The sequence below is a fragment of the Merops nubicus genome, unplaced genomic scaffold, assembly GCF_000691845.1.
Source record: "Merops nubicus isolate BGI_N331 unplaced genomic scaffold, ASM69184v1 scaffold9964, whole genome shotgun sequence".
Classification (NCBI taxonomy): Eukaryota; Metazoa; Chordata; class Aves; order Coraciiformes; family Meropidae; genus Merops; species Merops nubicus.
The window spans coordinates 1-26,673 of record NW_008602252.1 but is presented as its reverse complement, the minus strand read 5'-3'; the positions used below and the strand labels follow the sequence as shown (position 1 = coordinate 26,673).

Below are 26,673 nucleotides of genomic sequence, written 5' to 3'. Positions count from 1 at the left end.
AATCAATCTAGGACCTGTTACCACCAGAAAATTTGTCTGCAGATGAAAACAAAATATGCTGAGGGTGTTTTAAGATGCTACAAATCCACTTGTATTTCTTAGAGTCTGGACAAAAGTTTGGGATGCAGCATCAAGCTGTGATGAATTTTCCTGTGAGCATAGGGAGAAAATCAAACTCACTATCAGTTAACCCATTTTCAAAATAGAGTTCCAGGGATTGAAGGTCATATCATTCAGGGGATCTGTATTCTTCTGCTCATCTAGGGGAGAGTGGGTGAGATGCTGTCAGTCATGAACCTGTCAGATAGCACCTGGCTGGTGCTACCAAGCTTATGTCATTCTTCTCACTGTCCATCTTCCTACCTGCTTAGTCAGTATAAATGTTCCCTGGTGAAGCTGGTGTGTTTAATGTTGATGGAGTCTATTTGTTTCCCTTTAAATCCTCTGTAGAACAGAAAATTCAATTTCCCACCTCTAAACAGAAAATTTGGATGCTGCACGCGTTCCCCAGGGAAGTGCTTGGCAGATGTTGGAGTGCTTGGGTACAGCCCAGAGCTAGGTTTTTAATAGCTACACAACATTTGTATTAATGTTTTGGTAAAAGTGAGTGTAAAAGTCTTTAATTAGTATTTTTAGAGGAAGAAACAGTGATAAGGCAAGCACAGGTGTATAGAAAATAATAACCAAGAGCAGCAGAATAGCAAGGGTAGAATAAATGCAAAATGAGCTATAAAACAAAATAGAGATAAAGTCCTGGAAGAGGCCATATTAATTAATGCAAGGCTTTTTGCCATGATTAGATAAAATGTGGAGCAATTGGTTATTAATAAAGTAACATAAATTAACAAACAACAGTTCTTCCTATTGTAATGTAAATTCAATACTTGGTGCTGTCCATGATGGTTCAATATTTGCATCATTATGAGCAGCTGCTGTGATAAAGGAGAGGATCAAGTCAAGTTCAGTAATGAAGTGTATATGTAAGCACTAAGTAAAGTGTGTTCTATGTGGTACAGTCTTGTAATGGAAAAACAGTGTCTGTGTGCCAGACCCAAGTGTGTAACACCCATTAGTGCTTCATCTTTTCACTACAGGGACAGTTTTTTCCTCCTCTTTCATAGATGCCACTTCACCAGTGTAAGTCACATAACTATAGTAGTGACAGCAAGGTAGCATTGGTGTGTAATACTCTACAGGTAGCCCTCTAAGTCCAGTTTATCAATATGTGCTGTATTTTTTTGGGGTGGAAAGGGAGCAATGGTTATTTGCAGTGTGCATGTGTAGTTAAAAGTCATATTACACAGCTATCGTTTGCAAAGGGCAACGCCCTGTAACAAGGTGCAATGTTTTAATGATAAAATTGCTGTCATTAGGGGTCATGGGCCAGATCTTCAGAATGTCAGATGGTAATGATTTGATTTTTTAGCTAATGTTTGGACATGGAGCTATTTGATTTGCTCTGTTTGGTATGAGACATGTAGAGGAATTGGGCACGGGTTGAGTTTTGTTCTGCTGTGCACTCAGAAACATTGAATGATATGATCTGAGCTTGTAAATCTCATTTTTTACATTGCACTGAAATGGATATTTATTAAAAAAGAGGAAGGGTTTTTTTCTATCATTCTTTTACTTTAAAGTACACTGCATTTTTAAGGTCCGCTACATTCATTTTTCAAACAAATATGAGATGTTTTAGCACTTACAGTGGAATATCTGGAACCTTTAATATACCAGATGGCTAAACCAAATTAAATTTAATTATCAAAGTTTTTTTTTACCCTTTGAGAAAACTAAAGGTTGAAAATCCAGCAAGCTAATTGTAAGGTCCTACTGTTTTGCAGGAGCACACAGCTATGCAGAAGTTGCACTGCACACAAATTGACAAAGTAGTGGCACAATATGATAAAGAAAAGGTATCGTATGAGAAAATGTTAGAGAAGGCAATCAAGAAGAAAGGGTAAGATTTTTTTCTTTTTTTTACACTTAAAATAGATTTTAAGCTTTTGTGGTCTGGAATAAAACATTCATAACTGTCGTTCACATGAATGAATTTCAGCTTGAACCAGCATCTTACATCAAACTGAGTATGAGCTGCTTGAAGGCTCTAGAAATGGGTCATAAATGTGGTTTGCCTTTCTCTGGTCTTTTACTATCAGAGTTTTAAATGTAAAAGTGAAGGAGTTGCCTGAGGTTTGTATTTTGGTGGTCTGATCTGGTCTCACTACACTCCCCGGGGAATGTTACTGTTGTGTTAGAGCAGACTAAGGTCCTCAGTATCTCTAATGACCAGAAAATAGCAATGATTTGATTTTGGGGAAAAGCTGACTTCTAAATGTTTTAGAATAATAGAGTTTTGCTCTGCTGCCAAGTTGAAAATTATTTTTAACAAAAAAACCTTAAGATACGTAGCTGGGATAAATCACTCTTGCTCCTTTGACTTGAGTGGAGCTGTTTTGGTTTGAGCTAGCTGGTGACCTGGGCCATTATCTGTGTGAACCTCTTGACTGTCCCAGGAAAGTTCCTGGAAGATACTGATGACTTCAATAAAATATCCTTTTTTTACAGTCCCATTTAGATTTATGTAGCAGGAGCTGCTTGTTGACTTGCTGCTGTTGTGTCATCTAGCAGCAGCATCTCCTCTCCACCTTTCATCCTATGACTGGTGTTCCATCAAGACAATGATACTGTGACCCAAAGCAGAAATTACTTTATTTAGTTCTGTATCCAGCTATGCTAATAGTTAGCCTTAATTTCATATTGTTGTGATCTGGCAACAACTGGCAACCAATTCACTCATTGAATACTGAACATAAATGACTATTTGGCATTAGATTCTTCCACAAATACTTTTTGGGTTATAAATTATTTGGAATAGCAGTGGGTTTTGAGTGTGCATGTTATAAACTTGCAGCAGAACAGAAATAGAACTGGAAGAAGTAAACAAGATGAGGAGAATTCACTCACTAACTCTAAAAACTCATGTTGGGTTAGGTTTGTTGCCCAAGAAAGGAGAACTATAAGCACCCAAATACTTCTAACCCAAGTAGTTCCTTTCAGAAAATTACCACTACTCCAGAGAGGGAACAGCTACAGGACTAATTAAATTAATGTGGCTTTGATTCAATTTCCATTGAATATAACATAGCAGAAGGTTATTGATATAGCTGGAATTATAATTACAGTCAGGGTATTTACAACAGTGGCAGTGAACTAAGCCCTGGACAGTGCACCATAATTATTGTGGAGGAAGAAAGGCTTCCCCATGCTCTGGTATTTAAGAGTCTCATATCAGAAGAGTCCTGACATGAAAGTTAAAGGTGAGAATGGCTGTCTGTGCAGTCAGTGGTGGAAAGCACTGGGTAACAATGCTTTCCAGATTAACCCCAAATGGGACAAGTATAGAAGTAGCTGATAATTTGATTCCTGACTATTTCCAGTGTCTTTGCTTAATTTTATAACACTTATGTCATGGATGTCAAAGCCTTTATGCTAATTTTAATTTATCATTAAAAGGGTTTTTTTTTAAAAAAAAAAAAAAGAGTTGGAAATGACCACTCCAGAAGCAGATCCAATACACAGCCAAGCACTGTCCTCACCTTCACTTCCATACTTCCCATGGACTCCAGAGCTCTCAGTCACCTGTTAGGTCTTCAGTGTTACAAGAATAACTGTTACTGTCTAATTAACAGCCAAATCAAATCCAATATGAGCACAGACTTTCTGTGAAAACACTTTTTAATTCTGTATCTAAGTGTTTTCAGGGTTATTGTGCATGCAGCCCTGAAAGCCCATTCTGCAAGGCACCTACACACTTCTCTTCACCCCACCAGCACGGGCTGTTTAGGGACATGGCTAAAAGTGAACACATTGGTTGAGACTCAAAGACATTATGGAACTGAAATGATCTGATGGGTACGAGATCATGGTACAGGACATGCTCTGTTACCTTGGCTGTCATTTTGGGACTCTTACAAGCCATAGAAGTTGTAAAAGAATGTGTGAAATGTGTTTTCAAGGCATTCCTATTGAAATTGTCAGATATTTCCTCCAAGTCTTTTTTCATAGGTGTAAGGGAAACTTTCTCTTCTGATTTTGTTGCACAGTTTTTCATGGTCTGTTTCTGCCACATGGTGTGACAAATGTCAACTGCATATTGTTCAGCAAAGCAGAATTTTTTTAATCACTTGCTAATTCACTGACAGATGGACAGGATTTTTCTCCCTGTGCTATTTCTGTTGTACACTTCAAATGTTTAGAAATCTCAGAGAGGCTTACGAGGATATGTATGCTCGTGTTCCCACTCTGAAATGGAGTTGAGAGCACCTAAGGAGCCTTCAGAATTATTGGGACTGTCCAGAAATTCAAGTATATGTTTGTATGTGAGCATGGACATGAGACATTGGCTTGATAATCCTCACTTTATCCAGCCTGACTGAAAGTTGATTTGAGATATAATGAAAACTGCATTTCCAGAGAAGGGATCAGCTTATAGTTTCAATATCTGGGATTCTGAAAAGTTCAGTGATTGAACTAATTAGACTAATTTGGGATAAAATACATTTGGTTCTCCTAAGAAGGAGTCTCTTGCATAGTGTATGACAAATCAGATATGAATTATAGCCAAACTGATCACAGCTACCCACGTGCATAATCAAAGATCTTTCCAGCTGTTTGTTTGGAGTTTTGGGTTTTTTTTCAAGCAAAGACAACAGTGGTCAGAATCTGTTTCTATCTATTTATATTACTTCCAAAATGTCAAATGAGTGTTAGAAATCTCTATTAAAATTTCCTTGCTCCAACTAGAAAATAAATGGCTAGCCTTTTTGTGGCCCTTGTGGACATAAGCCATATCATCATGCTATTATTTTCTCTAAGGGCTTTCCTGGTGCAGTTTAAAGATAATTTCTGCTAATTTCTATATGTTGAGCAGTACTTTGATATTAAAATAGGATTTAAACTTGTTAAGAATTTCATAAATCTCCTTTTCTAGAGCAAATATGGATTAATGTTACTGCAGTCAAGCAGTAACCATTCTTATTAGGGCTAGCTTCAAATGATAAAATGAATGTGGTTCCATCCACTTGGTGGAGTTACACCATTTTACATCAGTGGATGATCCAACACAGAAAAATTACAGTGATACTAATACAGACTCCTCTCAATCATCATTCCAGACAAAGCCCCAGAGATTTCCAGTGTGTGAATTTGTATTCTGCTGTAAAAACCCTTCACTGCCAAAGAAGGGACAAGAAGATGGGTAAACATGCAGCTTGTCAGCCTTCAAAAATTTATTGACTTTGAAACAGTAATTGAATTTCTTGTTGTAGCTGCAACAGGACAGGTTTTTTTGTACAGCCAACACACCTAGTGTGCAGCCCAAGTAATTGGGCTTAATTAAGGAAATCCTGTGGGTGAGAGGTAGAAGTCATCTATCTCCTAACCCACAGGGATGTCAGGGGAGCTTCAGCAGGGACCCTCTGCAGGCATTTTACCAGCCTTAGAGTCATGCTTTCAGATTTAGTATGCCCAAATTGCCCTGTGAGGTAGTTATACAAATGATTTCTTTTTCTCTGACTCAAAGTAAGGAGAAAGGAAAAAAAGAAGTAGGAAAAATTGCTTTTAAAATAGAGGATAAAGTCATGGCAAGGCAATGAATATGCCTGTAAGTTTTCAGGCAGAAACTGGTTTCTCTTGGCAAGATATTTTAAGCCTGGAAAAGGAACTGTTCCCATAAATGGAGATTCTTCACACATCTTCAGCAACAGAATAATTGCTGGGCCAATCTAGACTTACTCGTGTAGTGTTTGAATTGAACGATCAGTAACCCAACAATATTTTGTAAGTTGTGAATAAATTGCCAGAAGAAGTAATTTCATTCCAATACACTGCAGAACTTCAACTTTGATTAACATTTTAATTAGGAAGAGCTGAATGAATGGGAAGATGTTTAACTTGTGGCACATATTTGCAATTTTTCCTTTTTTTTTAGAGGAAGTAATTGTCTTGAATTGAAGAAAGAAACGGAAATTAAAATTCAGACACTAACATCAGATCACAAATCAAAGGTAAGCAAACAGTCAATTTTAACACACACAACATCTGAAAGGGAGATTTTGAGACTGAAGCAGTTGTTAATTTTCTTGGAAGCATACGAATGATTTTCAGCCATAATAACATGTTGAAAAGAATGGCAGTAATTGAGTTTCTAAAAACGTTCCTTAAAAAATTTAAAAAGCAACATCAATTTCCTGCCCTTTTGAAATTTTGGAAGAAAATGCCATATTTGTGCCTTAGGAAGCAAAACTGGTCATTTGTATCAGTTCTGGTTAAACAAAGAGAATATGTGCTATAGGAAAGTGGGATGCTAATTACTTTTCCCAAAATATATACATAAAGAAGTTTCTTTTTCATTTTCCATCACTGCCACCATTGACAACACTTGCTAATCTGTCTCTTAGGGAAGGATGAGTCCATGTTGCTCTTGAACAAAGTGCCTTCTTATTTCTGATATTTTTTTTGGTCCATTACTTAGTGGCATTGTTTTCTCCAAGGTGCTGGAGAATGAAAGTGCTCTGAGATTCCACCTCAGTTCGTTGGAAAAAGTTTTTACCAAGCTGTGATTTATGATGCACACTGAGCTGCTTAGAGCTGCTTCCTCTATACTTCTATACCACCAGTATGCTCACTGACTTCATATTTTCTTTGAAAGCTTTATTTACCACCTGTTGACATGCTTTCAAGTTTCTGGGAGATATCCAAGCTTAGAGGCAGGTGCACTAGGAGGCACGTCCATGTAAAAAATCATCTAGGAGGAGTAAGAGAGACTGACCACAGCACAGGAGAGTCACTGTAAAAGCTGAAACCTGTGAGAAGAATCAGGCAAGTATAGAAAATACAAACAAAAGCAGCCACATCTTTGAGAGTAGAACAAGTTTATTTTCATGTTTTATTATTTCATGTGGAGAAGATCCTGGTTTTCTAAACAAGGTTTCTTTCTCGTTGCTGCCTGCTCAGCCAGAGATGTAGGAAAAAACCCAGGCATAAAACCTAATTTACTCTCATCTCCCTATCTCCTTCCCCTATGAAAAGTCCCAGACTGTTTCCTTAAATAAAAGCACATTTATTGACAACTTAAGAAAAAAAAAAAAAGATAATCCATTAATTTCTTAGTGAAATAAACTCTCTGAGGAGCACTAGCTCCCTATCATCCAGACATGAGCTCCAGAACTCATCTGATGTTAGATTGTGTGGAATATTCTTTGCTGTGTCCTCTGCTTCTCACCTGTGTCATTCACAGTCTGGAGTTAAGAGGTGTGATTTGTACACAAGGGACATCCTAAGCATTTGTTAATCTTCCAGATCCAATAAATATGACTCATCTTTTCCCTTTCCACAAATGTCTGCAGTTTCTGAGGTCTGTTCCTTTTAAAATCCCATTTTCAAACTGGTTCACTTCAATTTAATCCATACTTGGAAAAAAGATAGATTTTTGCCCACTCCCATCTCAGGTTTTAGGATGACATTTCCAAGGGAGACTTAAATGTAAGCTCCTTTGAAATGCCAAATCTCTGTGTGTTGGATAATTCCTGAAGAACTCTGCAAGTCATCTGCCTCTGTGGCTTTCCTTAGGTCAGTGATTTTCAGTGTCTTGCTTACTGTGGTTCCATCAAAATTGCCTAGATTATGTACCCATTTTAGTATTCTTACAGAATACTTCCTTTTTTTTTTAAGTGCTGTGTGTGGGCCTTTCATTTATTCCAGGAGATCATGCAAAGGTTTGCAAGCAACAGTTTGGAAAACAGTGCTCAAGACCATAGGGAAATTAACTTTTATCCTAGATGAAAGTAGGTGCAATTAAATGAGATTAAATTCTGAGATGCTGAATGCATTACACTGATATAGTGGGAGTTTGATTAATTAACAGTTGTTTAGAATTTCTCAGCATTTGGCCCACTAATTTTGTTATCAGATTGTACTATAATTCAGCTTTAATTACAGCTCTGTGTCACAAAGTGCATGTGCACTTTTAGCACCAAAGAGATTTTTTCATCTGCAAAAAACTTTCTGTCGTGAGGAAACATCCAGCCCAAGTTTGGCATAAAATATTTAAATCAGATCAGGATATCCCAATGTGTACTTCACACACAATTAACCTAGCAGATGCAAATTACTCCCCTGCATTAGAAAAGTAGGTCCCAATATCAAGCAGGCAGAGGATAAAAAGAAAAAAAAAAAAGGAAAGATTACTTCAAAGATTATTCCTGCTTGAACTTAGCAACTAAACAAACATCTTGCATATATGCTGTGCAAAAGAAAGTTCCTTATCAACATTTTAATTAGTCTCTTAGGCCCAGTGTGGGAAGAGATGAAAGGGCAGCATTGCAAACACAATCTGTGGAACAGGAAAGAGAGAAGTTAGCTAATGGTTATTTTCCTTACCCTTTTGGATAAGCAACACTACCTTAATAATGGAAAGTAGGACATGAGCACAGCCCTGTGCAAAGGAAATAGTCATTTTAACTAGGAGGATAACAAATTGGAGGAAAGCTGGGATGTACACTGAATTTACTACATATGAACTTTGAAGTGTATCACAGAGCTGCAGCAAAATTGGATTTCAGATGATTTAATGGTCATGACTTCTAACGTCATCTGAATCTGAGTGAAACTGTGCATCCCAAGTCTTGTAAGTGGTGTTTGGCAAATGTCTTACATCCTTCTTATCAGATTAAACCTTGTTCTACCTGAAAGTAAGACTTCCAGCTCACAGGATATTTAATAAAATAAATCTTCCCTTTCTCTCCCACACCTAAAGAAAAACTTGTTTTTTGGGTAGCTGTACCTGCTTCTTAGACTGCATGCTGATTTTGAAATTAATAGCACATCTGTCCATGAACACAGGGTGGTTTTTTATAATTCCTGCTTCCTTTCTTCTTGGATTAAAAAGTACTGCCATGCTTAAGTCCCCTTGCAGGTTTCTTCTTTGGGAGTTGGAACTGATGATCCTTATGGGTTCCTTCCAACTCCTTGGTATCAGTGTACATGAGGTAGAGGATTCCTGTCACCATTTAAAACAAATGATCACATTAGTAATTTGCAGTGGGCCCTTGAGAGGAGATTCATTGAACCTAACTGAAGTATCTAGTTGCTTGAGAGCCAGTAGATATAAGAGAGGCATCTCCAAACAGTGTTTAGGTGTGATAAGTCCTGCTTTGAAACTGCCTTTCTGCATCAGCAGTGCAAGGACCTTGGACTAAACTTGGTCCTAACCTAAGTGCCTTAGGTGAGTGCCAAAGGTGAGCTGGAGTGTCTACCCCTCAACTTTCCAAAACCTTCATCTGAAGAATCAGTTTCTCTTCCCTACCAACACCCAAGCATTTATTTTGACCCATTTTAAAACGGAATCCTCATGTTTTTCTGGTTCTGAAGGCAGTACTGCCTTACAAATATCTTATTAAAGGTACTCCCACTAAGTGCTCCACATCCTTCAGTGTATTTATCACTTCATAGTTGCCAGGCTCTGGCTTAGTAGTACACTTACCCCCATGCACAAAAATAAGCATGGCTTCTTTTACTGCAGGTACACTCTTAAACACCCTGATGAATTAGGTCTATATTAGTTGTACCAGTCTCCTGCCTCAAAATGCTTTTGTTATTTTCTGATAGCTGCAGAAAACTCCAGGTAGCTCTCTATCACCTGCTTCTGCCTCCAATCCTACCTGCTTTGGGATGGGGACTTTATTTAACTACAGCTAAATGCAAGTCTGGCTTTCAAGTAGTGGTGGTCACCCCAGTTTGCCTAAAAATTAGTTGCTCTTTTTTGTTGTTGTAGTTGGGGTTTTGTTTTTAATTTTTTGTCATTAAGAGCCCAGTTCATTACACAAGATGAGCTTTGTGTAGGAGAGCCTTCAGAGGAGCCTCTGCAGGGCAGAATGGAGGATCAGGGCTGTTGGGGTCCTCTCTTCTTCCACCATCAGCAGCAGATGCAGGAGAATCTGTTCTGCATTATGCAGAGCCCACATGTGGGCATGGGTCTCTCACCTTCTGGGCAACATGGTGGCAATTTTTGATTTGAAGAGCAAGGCTTAGCTTTCACAGGAGATGACCCAGATGCTGTTAGTTACCATAGTAGCAGTTGAAATGACTACCTGAAAATAGGTTTATTGTGAAGCATATTTTTTGTACCATATTGTCTCTTGGGAACATTCCAAAACTTGAATCTCATTCTTGTGAGTCTTAGGAGATAAGGAAGAGAAGAATACTTGTTAGATTCTCTGTTGACTTAATAAATGTAAAACAAAGGTACGTGGCCCATCTTCCCACTCGGGTTGTATTAAATACAAGATTTCTCTGTAAAGTGGGTGTGTTTGTAAAACTGTCTCCAAAAATTAAAGACTGTATTTAAGCCCTCAAAGAAATCCTGCTCTCTAGGTTTTATCCATTGTTAATTTCAGTCCTTTTAATTTCTTTTTTTTTTTTTTCTTGGCAACCAAAAATGTGAAACCATTTTATTATAAGCTCAGTGTTAGACAAGGTTTTAAATAACAGTAGTACAGCCAAGAGCATAAATGCAGGCAATTTATTCAGAGCACTTTAGATAATAGAGTACTAATAGCAGGGTTTGGTTTACATCTGATTTTATAATGTATGTCAGTGTCCTGGGTGGGTTTGTTACTCCATGAGCAGTTTGTGTAACTTTGTTTTTCCCAGTTTAGCTGCATGCGTTATAATCTTTTTTTATGATGGTCTTTACATCATCTTCAGCAGCAGTAATAATTGATCCCCTGGCCTATCTGAGAACCTCCAGAAAAGCTGCTGTTCCTTTTCTACAGGTCAAAGAGATTGTGGCCCAGCACACTAAAGAGTGGTCCGAGATGATCAATACGCACAGTGCCGAGGAGCAAGAAATCCGCGATTTACACCTGAACCAACAGTGTGAACTGCTGAAGAAACTCCTGATCAATGCCCACGAACAACAAACCCAGCAGCTAAAATTTTCACATGACAGGTGAGCAGGGCAGGGCTACCTGGTAACAAGGGTTTGGTTTATGTCTGCTTTGCATAACAGTTTAGTTTCTGTGGTGGTAGCTCCTGGACTTGTCAGAGGTACCACGCTGTATGCATGCTAGGAGTAAAAGAAGTGACTGTACATGCAGGAATGAGATGCTTTGATTAGCTGAGCTTCATTACAGGCAGCAGATGTGATGAAGCTGTGGTAGTGTGCATCAACTGTGGGCATGCACTTTACCCAGGAACTGCCATTTAAGAGGCTGGAATCTGAGAAGTATGAAATATGGAAGTTTCCAGCAGTTGTGGGTGAGTGTTCGTAGCATTGGTGATTATAAGGAAGATCCATGAAAAGTATGATCAGAAAAGCAGTGGGTAGCAGGATAAACTACATTAGACTGATGTGTTATCTTCATACAGTATCTTGTTGTAATCACTGGGAATACAGAAGATATTGCATGACACGACTGTCTTGTTGCTTTGGTAATTAACCTTCCTGCCCATTTGAAATGAAATGAAATTAAATACACATCATATCCACAGTGTTAAAAATGGCATTATGTAGAAGAACATTTTTTTTATGCTATGATCTGTTCTGCAAAGCAGCCTAAAAGCATATGAATGTAAAATGTCTGTGTACATACACACACATATATATATTCATATATATGTGTATTTTCATATGTAATTCCCTTCAGCATCTAGCACATAAAAAAGCATGAGGGAAAATGAATGAATAAATAAATCACATTTGAAGAAAGCATTTAAATGATTTTTTTTAAATTCCTGAGTGAAAAAAAAAAAACAGTTTATCTTTGCATCAGAAAGAACACATGCTGGGACCTGCAAGCTTTCCATCCAACAGAGAATTGTCCCAGTAAAAGGCTTTTATGTTAATGTCTGTGTTAACCCATCTATTCAAGCTGTCCTGCAATACATACCCAGTCAAAAATGAAGTCCAAGAATTGCTAAATTATAATACAAATGTATTGTTCAAAAGATATTAGCCAGAGGAAGGTGCACTCCTTGATACTATATCTCTAAATCATACATGGCTGCATCAGCCCAGAGAAACCACATCCCTTTTTTTTAAGAGTTCTATTTCTTCTCCTATTTGAAATTCACTGCAATACTTAGAAGATAATTTACTAATATATGGCCTGTGAAAGTAAAGGGTTTGTTTTCTTTTCCATACATATCTCCTTATTCTCTTAACTTTGCTAAAGCCTGTCATTGTAGGCAGCTGTTATATCTACATTAGGGCAAAGTTTAAATTTTTTTAAAGCTTTTTTTCCTCATAATTTTTTGTCTTTGGGTTTAGAATTTCTGTATCTCTGTTGTTTGAACAGCTTTATATTGTTCCTTGTAAACAATTCTTATATTCTTAGTAATGGATCTTGCTCTTTTATTGGAAATCATTTGTGTTCAATCCATGTATTGTTCTATTTAAGAACTACTAAGAACCAGACCCGAATATCTACATCCTGATAAATATTGAGAACTTTTTCTTTTTAGCTGTTCCAGGAGTAACCACCTTCAAAATTATTTCTGCTTTATTTAGGGAGTTTCTGCTTATTTTGGGAGTTTGTGTCTAGCCCCTAAATATGCAGACTGGGGACTTCTGTTTAAAATGAATTTAAGACTGTGTCTGAATCTATTAATATTTCAGAAGAATTTGGAATATCAAGTACTGAAATGTGAATAATTACACCCCAAAGAGACTTTACACTTTGTTTGTAAACTTTTTCAATAGAATATATTGTGTGTATGACTACATATGCAGTTTACCTGTTTAAGTGCACATCATAGCCAGGAGACAACTCAGGTGACCATAGGGAAAAAAGGATCCATTTGAGAGCAGGATGGGAGGTGGACCATGCTCTCAGCATGCTGTCCTCACTGCTCCCCTCTCTGTGAGCTGAGGTAATGAGTTAGACAGCAGAGGACACAGGGAAAGATCAGTAATCTAAAATGTAGTTACAGTACAGAAAGCAATTACTATTTGTGCTTTGAGTTCATTTTAAAAAAAAGCAGAAGACAGCAGATACTACTAAAAGTCTGAAGCTTATTGAGCATTTCAGAAACTGGGGATGTGAAGCTGTTATTCACAAGTATTATGCACTCAGGTAAAATAGGTGAAAGATAAATAGAAAGTTATCTTTGGTGTTTTTTTTTTTTAATAGAAGAAGAGATTTCTAATCATTCAGACAATACTGGTGACATAAAATAATGTTAATGTCATTTAAATATATGTATAATTTCCAACAATGGACTTGCATGCTTAAAGTTAAATATCCCTTTGAAAGACATATTTGTATAAATTTGAGGGTTGTAATCTGTATGATACTGTAGGAACTCCTTAGTTAAATCTTGCAGTTCATGTGGTGTGTTTTTCAGAATCCTTTTTTTTTCTTTACCATCCTGGCTTATCCACTTCTCCCAGTTAACTCTGGCTAGAGACCAGCAGGAAAATGTTCTTTAATGGTGGCAGGCAGGGCAGCACCACCTGAACTTGAGACTTGAAGCCTCAAGCTACATGGCTGAGCAATGAACTGATACTAAAACTTTGGCCCTGTCTTTGCCTAGCACTGTTTTAGAAACAAGGAGTGGTCCCTACAAGTGCTTCTTGAGGATTTTAAAAGGAAGATAAAAATTTTCATTCCTTCTGTTAATAATACCTTTTGTTTCTTTTAAGCAGCAAAAACCCAACACACCCAGAAAGACCCAGCAAGAGTGCAAATCAGAGCTAGGGTATAGTTTGCAGAATAAAGCAATAGTTGCATACAGATGTGTTGGCTCTTTTAGTCATACCCATGGCCAAAGCCTCATTTGGAACTCATCAGTGATGCACAGTAGTCCTCTAATCCTCTTAACTTCTGTTTCACTCTAAAATTATATCTGATGTAAATAGGCTAAATCAATCTGAACACCTACACTTTGGTGATATCCTTGAATACAGTGATAAAAATAAATTATTTCAGTACTGCTCTTAAGATAGCACCCTTGAAAATTCCTCCAAATTCAGTGTAGAACAGAAAAGCTTTTATTTGGAGAAAGTATTGTTGGAATGAAATGTGCTTTTGACACAACATTTTTTAGAACCCAATCTAATTTTTGCTGTGATACAGCTGCTTTTAAATCTGTATTTAGGATATGTTTCACCTCATGCACTCTTGGAGGAAAATAAAGAACTGAGTTTCTTTAATAAAAAATTTAAACTGTGGAAAACGTAAGTCATGGAACAAAGTTTCCTCATACACCACTTCTGAAACTCAGCATCTGTGCTGTTTCTCCCAACAAAGAATCACAATCTCTTTTTTCTTTTTTTTTAAGCAACAGGATATTTATTTATTTATTTTCTGGTTTTCTACTGCACTGGCTGGAACACTGAAAAGGTTCCCCACCTCCTCAGGCAAACCACACCCTCAGGACATTGCTGCTGGCAGGTGGTTGCCACTCTCCTGTTGGAGCTACCTCATTTCACACAAAAAGGCTACAGGGTTCATGGGGCCACGAGTCTGACCATGGTCTAAACCACAGGGCTCTTTCCAGGCCCAAAGTGGAAGTCTCAAAAGGAAGTCTGTCAGCTCATACCATGGCTATAAAACATGATTACTATTCATATTGCAGGCATGTTCTGAGTGTAGGCAGCTTTAAAAGACAAATTGCCTTTTCTAGATGGCCAATAGTAGCTCGTACTCAGACATCTCTTACATACTAGGGAGGAAAGAGAGTATTTTATACCCTGCTGTAACATTCAAAGTGTAAAAATGCTTAAAGCTGATCTTTCAGATTATATTCTCTGGAACAACTGGAGATTTCTGAGTGCTTGGTCAGATTGTGTCAAGGCTACCCAAAGAAAGGCCATTTTTGTATGGTTTGTTCTTCCATATTCTTTAATACTTCAGGGAAAAAATTAACCACACTGCAGAGTAATAGAAGGAAACCAACCTCCAGAACAATTGCATCTTAGGCTAATGACTTTTTTTTTTCCTATTTTGCCTAGGGAAAGCAAAGAAATGCGAGCCAACCAGGCAAAAATATCTATGGAGAACAGCAAAGCCATAAGCCAAGACAAATCTATCAAAAATAAAGCTGAGAGAGAGAGGTAAGTATCAGATCTCCCTTCTTGAGAAAGGAAGAATGCCATCAAAGGCTGACAGGGGAACTCATGGATTGATTCCATTAAAGCCATGCTTTTATGGAAACAATGTCCAATGATTATGCTTGAATATATTTTTGGATACTGTTTTAGGAAGAGTGTTGCTTTTCTCATATTTATCCTATTAGTAAATATAACACCCTGATCAGGGAAATAAAAAAGTTTCTCATACTCATCAGCTGTGACTGACTGGTGTGGGTCTAATCACATTGTTACACTGAAACACATCTGTAGGAATTATAATTACTGTAGCTCAGCTGCATTATGCTTTTTTGCTGTTGTTTTTTAAATGAAATGAGGGCTATACTGAAAAGGGAATCTGAGGTTAGTTGGAGGTAGGATAATTGGAGAGGTGGCATCACTGAAAACACAGAGGATGGTGCCAGTGAAAGGCTTTCTCCTTTAGGAGGAGAGGTGGAACAGCAGGAAGGAGTGCTGGAAGTGATGGGAATCAGCAGAGAGGGTGAGGAGGAGAGGACTGAGGAAGCAGGAGTTGTGCTCCACAGCAGCACACGTGTTGCTTCTCCACTCCTGAGCTGAACTGCAGCTCTCTCCCTCCTTATGTGCTGGCATTGGAGCCCTGGCCAGCATCCAGGCTCACCAAACCAAGGGCACTGCTGCACTTCCCAAAGTGGGTTATTCACAGCACGTTTGAGGATGACAGCCTTAATTGACTTGAGAGACTAGAGAGACACTTGCCAGTACCAGCTGGAGCACTGATCTGCATTACAGCTATTTTAAGCTTCTTCTATTTATCCTAAAAGTTTCCAAATAAATAGATAAAAGCAGAGAGTGCATGATGCTGTCTCATAAGCCTTCAGGGTTTCCCCTTCACTTTGGGCTTGCCATCTGGCTCATTCTTTCCTCTTTTACATTCCCTCCTTGGCACTGGGCTATTTTGGTCAAAAGGCTTGAACTTGTTCCCACTGAACTAAGTCCCTCAAGTGTTACACGCTCCTCACTCATCAGGAAGATGAATTGTTGGAGCCCTTGGGAGCTGTGTGCTTAGTGTAAGACCTCCCCAAATGCCTCTGAGAGGAATCTGCTCCCAGATTTGAAAGCAGGCTGAATGCAGTTCTGCTTTTCAGGCTCTGTGATTAGTCTGATTCAGCTCCTTGAACAATTTTTGATACATTTCATGATGGAAATCTCAGGAAGAGACATTTCACTATTAGGTGTTTTATTTACATAAAATTTATATTTACAATTAATATTTACAAAAAATATTAATTGGGTACTTACCTTTTGCTTAAATAAGAGCTTTAAGAACCTTACAGCACTGGTAAGCTGTAGCTTTACTTGTGATCATCAGATGATTTTTCTGTTACCACTGTTAAGAGATTTATCACTTTTTATATATCAAAACAAACTCAGATCAGAGTGCAGTCAGAGATACAAAAAATTAAACATATTTTTTTAACTTCTTGTGCACCACTCTTGAGTAAGGGAAAAAAAACAAACTTCATTCACAAAAGTCTTGGTCATTTGGTTTTTTCCAAGTCTTCAATCATACTGTCAATGTACATGGAAACCTTTAAGTGCAAAGGTGCGGTAGCCAGAGGAGGGGACAACTGGTCATTAGTCCCACAGGGTACAGACAATCAGAAACCAGAATATACCTTATGAGTTTGTGATTCTCTCTGCTGTAGCTTTTGAGTTTCTTTTTTTTCCAACGAATCTTCACGGACAACGTTTACATTTTTTTAGGCGAGTCAGAGAACTGAACAGCAGCAACACAAAAAAGTTCCTGGAAGAGAGAAAAAGGGTAACTATAACCTCGACAAAGTCACTGGGCACTATTTCTGAATGTATATTTTCCTTCCTCTGTGTTGAGAATCCAGCTGTAGTAAACAAACAGATGTTTGTCCTTGCTTTGTTCCACATACTTGTAGCGTGAAAGATCTAAGAGAAAGCTATTTTAAATTAACAAAATTACTGTTCTTTGTTGTGAATTTGTTATCTTCATGTAATAGATAATATAGACTGTATGTAAGATACATATATTACTAAATTAATAGCTCTTCCTAAGATTAGGTATATAATAGGCCTCTTATGATGTTTTGTGCCATCCAAATGGGGCAAGACAGTGTATACATGTATACGTTTCAAGTAAGTTTTTATTTTCCATGTTAATAATGTGTTCTATTCCCCCCTGCTATTTTCCTCTTGCTTACAGCTGGCAATGAAGCAGTCAAAAGAAATGGATCAGTTGAAAAAAGTCCAACTTGAGCATTTAGAAGTCTTGGAGAAGCAGAATGAGCAGGTATCTTATTTTAAAGTCTTAAAAGAAAAGCAAGCTAGTGAAAGCAGTAACCAGAATCGGGCTGAGTAGAATGGTTCTGAATGTAAGTCATTACAGAACTTGGGAAAATGACCTTGTTCCTGGTCACTCATCTGCCTGGGGAGTTAAAATGAAGAGGTGAGGTGATGTAAGTAATGATACAGAACCAGATTTGTTTCAGATAAGTCTGTGAATGCTGGACTGCTTAGCCAGAGTCTGTCCTTTCAGCTATTCAGCCACTTGATACTTGTTAGCTAGATATGACAAGTCATAAAAGGCCCAGCATATCCATGTTAATTACTCCCAAAAAGTACCTCAAGCAAATCTGTTTCCTTCATTTTGGAACATACATTCCTAGTGACGATTGGAAACAAGAGTTGAAACGTGGCACAGAGCATCTCTGAACTCAGAGACAGTTTGGACTAAATTCTAGAGATGAATAGTAGCATGGGGAATTTTATCTGTACTAGAACACCCTTTCCTAATTAAAATACCTTATTATTTTTTTGCTAGTTTATAAGCTTTTTTTTTTTTAATTGAAAAACTCTTTGGCAAGGCAAGGCAAATTCTAATCTTATTTCTGGTAGAAGCAACACTATGTTCTGAGCAGTTCCCTTGCTGAAAGGTTGAGCCAGCAGAGCTGTCAGAGTTGCACAGACCTGCAGTGCTGCACTTACACAGATGGAAGCTGCAAGGGGAATATACCCAACAGTTCAGTGAGATGGGAGAGAAGGGGTGCATTTAATACCCATTGCTTTCAAGGGTTATGTACTTACTGCTTTGTTTATTAAATGTTCAAGATTTGAACTCCCTGGCAGACTTTATAGGATGAATTAAAGCCATCTTGCAGAGGAAGAGAAGAATCCAGGCAAATCAAGTATTTCCACTGTCAGGAGAGAGTTGTATAGCCCCAAAAGCTGCAGCCTGGTTAACTTCTAGGGGGTGACAGCATGTAGGATTGCAGGCAGCTGCCACCACTGATCCCCAGCTACCATGGCCCTGCTTTCTGATTGCTCCACCTCCCTTCTGAACAACCACCAGAATTCCTGGTCTGTTCCCTCACAGGGTTGCTGTGGGTGCCATCTCTAACATGCAGCACGAGTGGATCTGTCAGTCAGCCTGCTCCTGAGCTATAGCTGCACAAAATCAAAAGGCAGGGGAAACAGTTGGGTTACAGCAGCTCTGTAGCATCACTGTAGAGACCATGACCAAAACCTCCTTGTCAACTGTGCTAATGAACAAAAAATTGATGGGCTTGATCCAGAGATAGGTGTTATCACTGATTTCTTTCCATTGGCTTCAGAGGGTTTTGGATCCATTTTTTTTAAAACACAAAGACAAGAGGGAATTATTAATAGTTGTGCTTTTAACTGCAATGTGATAAACACCTGAGGTATAAGGGAGAGAGGCTGCTGGGAAATGAAGGTGAGTCACTACAGGAGTCACCTCTTTCAGCAGTTAGATGCTTCCCTTACCTGGAGTTACAGCTTCTGCTGCTGAGAGGTGGTAACAGCCTACATGAGCTTGCTCATACTCCATTTCAGTGCAGAGATGAACTCAGCTTAAATCATCAGTGATTAAATGCAGCAAGATCATTCATGTGCTGGTTATCACTTTGGTGTGGGCATGTGGTGGCCTCCACCACAGGAGTAGCCCTTAACAGCTTTTAACTCACTCCACTTTGACCCATCAGAGCATCTTATTTTCATACCTGCTGTTTTGACCACTTCCTTTTAGCCCCAAAAGTGCATCAGTGCAGACCGCCAGCTGGATCTGGTTTCATTGTTGTACACATTGAGGTATTATAGCTAGCTGGATCAAAATAAAGGTGGTATTTCTTTAATGAGAATTTCAGAACATCATTTTTTTTTCCTCCCCTATCAAATGATAAGAAATTTTTCATACAAATATACAATGTACAAAAGTAGAATTATGGGTGGAAACAGCCTTCAGTACAAACTGTTATGAATTTAAATTTGTTTTGTTTTATGTATGTTTTCCCTGCATTAATTTTTCAATCTCGCTTCAGTTTTCATTCATTTAATTTGCTTCTTGTTGTATTACTCAATTTTGACATTATTATTTTTGTACAAACAGCTTTTGAAATCCTGTCATGCAGTGTCTCAAACACAAGGTAGGATGGATGTATAATAAGCAAACTCTTATTTCAGTGTGCTTTCCTTCTAAATTAAATCATTATTATTGGAGCCCTCCTTGTAACTGCAACCATTGGGAAGTGCCATTGACACAGCAAATGCAATGTTAATCTTGTTTGCACACAGATATCTGAGCCTGACACAATATTAACAGTATTTTGTGGTTTAGCATCTCAAATTCAGATGCATATGGACAGGGATGTGTAGAGGAAATATTTAGAGATTAACTTGTATTGTACATGAGCTGTTGTTGCTGAAGGATATGCTTAGAGTTCTAAATGGTGGCTGTGAGAAGTGTCTAGTGATCTAAGAAAACTATTTTAGTGTTAACATACGTATGATTAATTGCTAATGCTGAGAGTCAGACAAAGGGTATCCACATATATTAGTATGGTAATAAGTAATTCCACGCTAAGAATAGCAAAACCTAAAATAGATGGCTTGAAATAGCTTTTTAGTGTCTAAAGAAGACAGGTTTCCAGTGCTTTAAAAATTCACTTCAAAATCCAACACGTTACAAGGTATGGCAATTATACTTCCCGTGTGGCTGTGCTGCTGTTGGCTTCCTAATGATCATTACTCACAAGAAATCTCTACCAACCCCTGTCTTGCCAAGGGAAATAGTTGTCTTAGGCTTCAACATCCAGTTCTACAGCATTACTTTCTTGAATTGATAATATCTTACACTGCTGAGTCTGACAGCACCTACTTTAACATTTATTTATAGAGGAAAAAAACATTCATTAGACTAGGAATTTTTTTTTTTTTTTAATTCTTTTACTGTGTATGGTTCTTAGCCTGTCTTAGATCTCACTAGAGAGGAAGCATCTTGAAAGTAGAGTCCATTAGCTGCCACTCACTTCATGAATTCACTGTGGCTTCAATGCTGCCTTCCAAAAATCTCGTCTTCAGGTGCTGTGCTCGTGTGTTCATGTCAGGAGGCACTGTCTGAACTCAGGCTAACAAACACAGGCATCCTGCTCCTATGCTAATGTGTCCTTTGGAGCCAAGTTCTCCCTCAAACAATTCCATACACCTTAGATCAGCATATGGGATATTTATAGGATGCTGTGTGCCCGTAGTTAAGTCACAAGCCTCAAATGTGAAAGGGGTGAGTCACTAACAAACAATGACAGGGAATTGTTTTATCTGGAATTTCATTTCACACACAGGCAAAATCCAGCCAACATTTCAGAAGAGGTTGTACATATTGATTTATTTATTATGTTTCCATATTTTCATGTTAAAATTATTTCTTCATTACTTTCAAGCTTTTAACTCATTTAAATGGAGAGCGTTGATTAATTTTTAATCATATTTATGACAGTTGCTTTGCTATTATCATAATTACTTTTTTCCCCAAGATGATGATAATGATTATGAAAGTAAAGGGCTAGATTTTTCAAGAAGGCACATAGATCACATCTGCACAAACCCACATTTACCTTGCAAAACGAGTAGCTGTGCATCTCATTGCTTTAGATCTACATCTGCCCATTTTTCAATATGCAAATAGGTGTTTACCCATCCAGAATAGTTGACTCCTTAAGTAGGAGCTTGTACAGCAAAAAGTTCCTTGTCTAAGCAAGATTTACAACTTTTGGGGGAATGTACCTCATGTAAATCAGGTCCACTAACCATTCTTCCCTCTGTGATGAATACAGAGCAATTGCCCCAGAGAAAATATCAGCTTGGTTTGCCTCTTCCTAAACCTGTCCTAATCCTCAGGAGCTTGATTGGGAAGAGAGATGGGTTGGCTTGCCCTCTGGGGCAATTTATTCAGAATCCTTTGGCTTACAGATTAAAATAACTTCCCAGATTGAGAGCCCTCAGGGAAAATTTTAGGGGGATGCTGACTCCCAGTTCCTTTAAACTGCAGAGTTTCAAACCAAAGCACAACGTCTAATCTGTAACTGAGACACAGGAGGAGCAAGTGTGTGTGTCTGAGAGGGAGGGAGGGGATTAGAAGAGCTGGCTCTAAGCAGGGGATTCCCAGGCCACTTCCCATTTATCAACAGTGCTTTAACTCTGTTTGCAAAGCCTGAGGCATGCGGAGTTCAGAGCGAGACCTGGCAGATGCTCATTGCTGTGTTCTGCACGATGCATTTGGATGCAGTTTCAGGTGGAAACAGTGTCATCCCACAGAGCAGTCTAATCCCGAGGTGAAAAACACCAGGTCTGTAATCAGGGACCTCCAGCAGAAACTGTGGAATTGGCCTCTGCCTGGTTCTCCTCCCCCAGATTGGAGCTTCTGCATTTTACTATGCAGCTCAACCCACGAGTCTTGCACTAACATCAACCAAGAATGTGTAGATGTAAGAATCACATCTGATTTTGAAAACAGAGTGACACGGGGCTGGGGAGGGGGGACACACACCCTTGATGTTATTACACACACATTGAGCCTGTTTTGTCTGCATTTCACTCAGACACTGCCGTGTCAAACACGTGCTTTGTTGTGAATAAAAGGTCTAACGCGGCGCTTCCTGCGGTTGTTTTGGGTTGCAGGCAAAGGAGATGCAGCAGATGGTGAAGCTGGAAGCAGAGATGGATCGCAGGCCAGCAACAGTGGTCTAAAGCCTCAACAAGCAAATTGAAGTTGCAGAACAGATCATCCTTAAAACGAGAGCAAAATTCAAACTAACGTTGCCGAGGCTGAAAAGTGGGCTCTTTGCTTTCTTTTTTTTTAATTTTTTTTTTGGGGGGGAGGGAGTGGTTTTGGGGGTTTTGTTTTTAATCCATAAAGTTGAGCTACGGACCACCAAATCTTAAGTTTTACATTATTTTTTTTTTAACACTGGGCGCTGAATTTCCTTGGTTGGATTTCTGTGAGGTTTTCCTTTGTTGAGAAAAACACTAGTCAGAAGATGAAGACTTTTTTTTAACCCGTTCCTTTCTGTATCTGAACAGGCAGCTTGCCTGCGTCAGAGTTACACAATCAGAGCTTTGCAACACAACAGATCTTTTAAACATCATCTCAAATGGCCACAAAACTGCAGTGAAGTGTTATTTACCATTTGTGTTCTCCTGTGTGATGATACATGGTATAGAAACCCCCTGCTGCCAGAGCCTGACAAGCAACAACTCCTCGGATGCTCGGCACCTGATGTCATCGAGCCCACTGAACTGGAGCTTCTGCTAAGCCACCGTAATAATAACAGGAGCTGGGTTTGGGCAATTTAAAATTATATTTCCAGGTATTTTTTTTCAGGCAGTTGAAAGTTCACTGGGTATGTTCAAAAGTACAATAAGTACAAAGTCATCAGCCAGACTGAGCAGTGGTAGCAGCAACTCTACAGGGTATTTCTGCGGTCCAGCGACGTCGTCCACAAGTGCCATATCAACTCTTCTCATGTCTGAAAGAAGCCAGTATCCTGTAAAAGCTCCTTAGCCTGAGGGAAATACAGTGTCTCTGTGCCAAAACTGATCAGTGCTCTAAGGAATGACGTATTAGGCACTTTAAGAGAAGTTTACATCCTACATTGCTTGTATAGAAACTGCGTTTTGATCCTGTTGCTGCAGATCCCAGATGACTACAGTTCATTGTAACTGAAAAGGTTGTTTCAATGGCTTTGGGCAAAAAGTTTGTAACTGTGAAAAATGTAAAAAGTATTTATACACTTCAGAATCACAACATTGTAGAAAATCACACGTTGCCACGTGATAAAATTAGTAAACAGAAATGCTAAGAGTATGTTTGCATGTGATACAAATGCTACTAAGGCTGTAATGGCTACTATATGACCACAGTCATTCTACTAGCTGGTAAATACTGAATAAATGTATGGCACAGACTATTGTTTGATTAATTACAAAGACTTTTAGCATAACAAGGTCTCTATATATATGTGTGTATATTAATTACGTGGGCATTCTTGATACTTGTAGTAAAAGAAAAGTACATAACTAATTTAATTTTACACAGAAGTATTTATGCAGATTTTCAGAATTTCATATCAGGAATAACCTTTTTATGTCCATTAGATATCGAACCAATTTGCTATTGTGTTAATTTGCATGTTTCCAGAGCTTGCTGTAGTTATATTGCAAAACAGTGCATGTAAGCATTCCGCTTTGGAATTTGTCCATGCTGCCAATTCCAAGATGACTGCATGGAAAACTGGTAGTTTAGAATGAATCAGATTCCTGATTTCAATGTACTAAGCACCAATTACTTTGTTGTATATGCTTGTACAAACAAATTCTACATATTCCTATAAACCAAATAAATGAAGAGAGATAATTACGTTATTGTCAGTCCTGAGATGAAAATTTCAACTTCTCTAATAAAAACCTTAAAAATTCAAAACCTTTAGTTTTGACTGTAGTGAATTGTAGGGTGGTGGTAATTATTGCTAACGAATTTTTAGTACGTTGTATTTCCTGTATAAATGTGCATAGTGTAAATATATTTCTATCACAGCTTATTTAGTCAAAGGAGTCTTATTTCTTTTAAGTGCTAGAAGAATTGGGCAGCAATGGTCCTTGCAGCACTACGGAGCTACCCGAGCACAGTGTAGCAGCACTAGCCTGAGATTGCAACTGAGACAGAGGTCAGCAAAGTCTGCAAGTGTTTAAGGCAGGATTTAAAGAAAATTGTGATGTCTGTTGAGAATTCCCCTTCTGCTGCCACCTCTCCTGCAGAGACACCTCCTAGTCCATATGATCCGTAATGTTTTAAAGAGCAGTTGTGGACTGGGAGCCGCTCTCCCTGCTCTCTAAGCTTGGTTCAAGCACTGGAGGGAGCTGGGACAGGATCCAGCATCTCAAACAAGGCAGTGATTTTGATTTTTATTTTGAATTAAAAATGTCTTCCAAACCACGGCTGATGGGGACAGTGCTGTGAGCTGGGTTTGATACGCTTGCCTACTGCAGTGGTTTCTAGCTGGTAAGGAGAAGCAAATGACAGACCAGACACAGAGGGAGCTGGCTGGTGAAGCATTGAGTTACGAGTTGTCTTCAGCTCCCCCACAGCCTGGCTGGAAACCACTGCCCTGCCTGTTAAAGCAATCATGGAAATGGAGGATTGGGCTTCAGCTCCCATCCCTCGCTGAGGAAAATCAAACCTGCCCGTCTCAATTCCCTGATGAGTTGCTTATACATCAGGGAATTCTAGCTTTGGGAAGGCTAGAAAACACTGCCCACAGCCTCCTTTTGAGTCTGTGCTCGCTGCTCAGCCAGGAGCGAGGCATTTATCAAGTCAGAGAGAAGATGTGTGTCTGTGAAACCGCCAAGCTGGGTCCCCTCAGCTTCCCGGCTGGCTTCCCAGCACTGTGAGGTATTTCATCCATCCACAATTTAGCACAGAATGCAGACAGTAATTCCAAATTAAGAGATGAATTTTGTCAGCTGAAGTATTTTTGAAATACTGTTTAAGTAGTTATTTGCTTCTAAAATTGTTTGAAGTTTGGCCGCTAATGTAACGAGGTGAGAATTTCCCTTGAGCTGAAATAGGCTAATCAATTTGAGCATTGATACCCAGTTAAAGCAGTTTAAAATGTCATTCCCTGCCGGGGTGATGGATTCCACTTTAGTGAAATTTCATCGGGGGAAAAGTGGCTGGTTCTCCCTCTCTGAATCTCTTCAGATAAATTCAGTGCAGCTGGGAGGGGGAGGGTTGTGACACCCTCACCTCACAGGCACCCTGCCATTCTTCCAGTAATTTGGAGTTGGTCATTAACCTGGGTCTCTTTAACCCCCGCCCCATTCAAGACCCAAAATACCCTTCAGGGGCTACCTGTGACAGATGTATCCCAGACCCCCTTGGCTGGAAGAACCCCCATTTCCAGGGATGTGCTGCTGCCACCGGGGGGATTCAGCCTTGGGCAGTGTGTGGGCAGTCTCCACAGCTTGGGGAAGGACAGCTTGAAGGGCTGGCTCCACGATTTGATTTGTGACTATAAATTGGCCCTGGTCACAGTATTTCCCCTCAGCTAATGCTGCACTGGCTCCCTCAGGTAAGACCTTGCTGCTTTGTCTGTTTTTTGGGGCTTTCTTGGTGTAAGGGAGTCATGGGCCTTTCCCCTTTTTGCCCTGGAGAGTGGGATAAACACAGCTCTGGAGGCTGGGGGTGAGGATTGGTGCTGAAGGGTTTTTTTTGGTGGTTGTGCTCTGCTAGATGAAGACAGGAGAGCTCAGTTTGTACAGTGGGGCTCGGGGCTGTGGGTCAGGCTTGCTCTAACAGAGCTGCTCCCTCTGGTACCCCCCTACGTGGGCTGGATGCAGGGGGCTGCTGCCCAGGGTTATATATTTATTTGGAGGCTCAGAAGGTACCTGGAAACCTCAAAAAAATGGAAATTAAACAGGGGTCTTGAGGAGGAAATGGAGCCTGGTGAAATACTTCAGGAAGGCAGGCATTAAAATCACCACAGAAATACAGTCTGTTGCAGTCAAAGAGCCCCACGTAGAAGATTTGTGTCCCTTTCTGTAGCCCCCTGAAGCTACTATCTGTAGGTTAATCCTGTACCACAACTGACACAAGTCTGGCTCTGTTTTGGAGAGCAGGAATCATTCTTCATCTTGAAACAGGAGGCAGAGAAAATATAGCCAGAATATGATATTTAATATTATTAGCAAATAGCAAAGGAATTTCAACAGAATAGTTAAAAAAATCAGTGTGTCCCTTCATTATTGGCTTTTATTTTTAAAGAGGTATTTCCCAGCTAGAAAGCCCCTCTCTGTGGGTGTGCCCTGGCAGAGGAAGGGCAGCTGCCCACAATCCAAACTCACCTTGTCATACCTTGCTTCACAAAGCCCAGGACCGTTTCCTCCAGGCTCCTTCTCCTGAACTAGAAATACCAATGGCTGGTGAATCCGCAGAAGGCCACACGCTCCGAGTAGCTGCTGTCCCTTTGGCTTTTTTACAAAAACAAACCCCCCTTGGGTAGCAGGCGCCCGTCCCCTGCCGCTCCTGGGACTGGTGTCTCCGCAAAGTGTAAATGTTGGGATGTGCTCTCCGTAGCGGGGCGAGGGTGGCAGCGCATCACAGGACCGGAAAAACTCCCGATGAGAGGCGGAAAAAAATATCTTAACGTCGCTACCGGGCGAGGGAAGGGGCAAAGCGAAGC

The 26,673-nt window shown here is 39.4% G+C and overlaps 1 protein-coding gene across 3 annotated transcripts in view; it reads left to right on the top strand.

The window, feature by feature from the left end:
• PLCB4 (phospholipase C, beta 4) overlaps positions 1-22,203 on the top strand; it is an 81,309-nt gene extending 59,106 nt beyond the window's left edge. For 2 of the 3 annotated variants that reach the window (XM_008938289.1, XM_008938288.1), the window contains 7 exons: positions 1,842-1,957; positions 5,990-6,065; positions 10,833-11,008; positions 15,014-15,115; positions 16,877-16,934; positions 17,346-17,432; positions 22,115-22,183. In XM_008938289.1, the coding sequence (XP_008936537.1) occupies positions 1,842-1,957; positions 5,990-6,065; positions 10,833-11,008; positions 15,014-15,115; positions 16,877-16,934; positions 17,346-17,432; positions 22,115-22,183 (684 nt within the window). Of the gene's footprint in view, positions 1-1,841; positions 1,958-5,989; positions 6,066-10,832; positions 11,009-15,013; positions 15,116-16,876; positions 16,935-17,345; positions 17,433-19,547; positions 19,585-22,114 lie in introns of all 3 variants that reach the window. The other variant, XM_008938287.1, reaches the window with a different exon arrangement.
• The last annotated feature ends 4,470 nt before the right edge of the window (positions 22,204-26,673 follow it).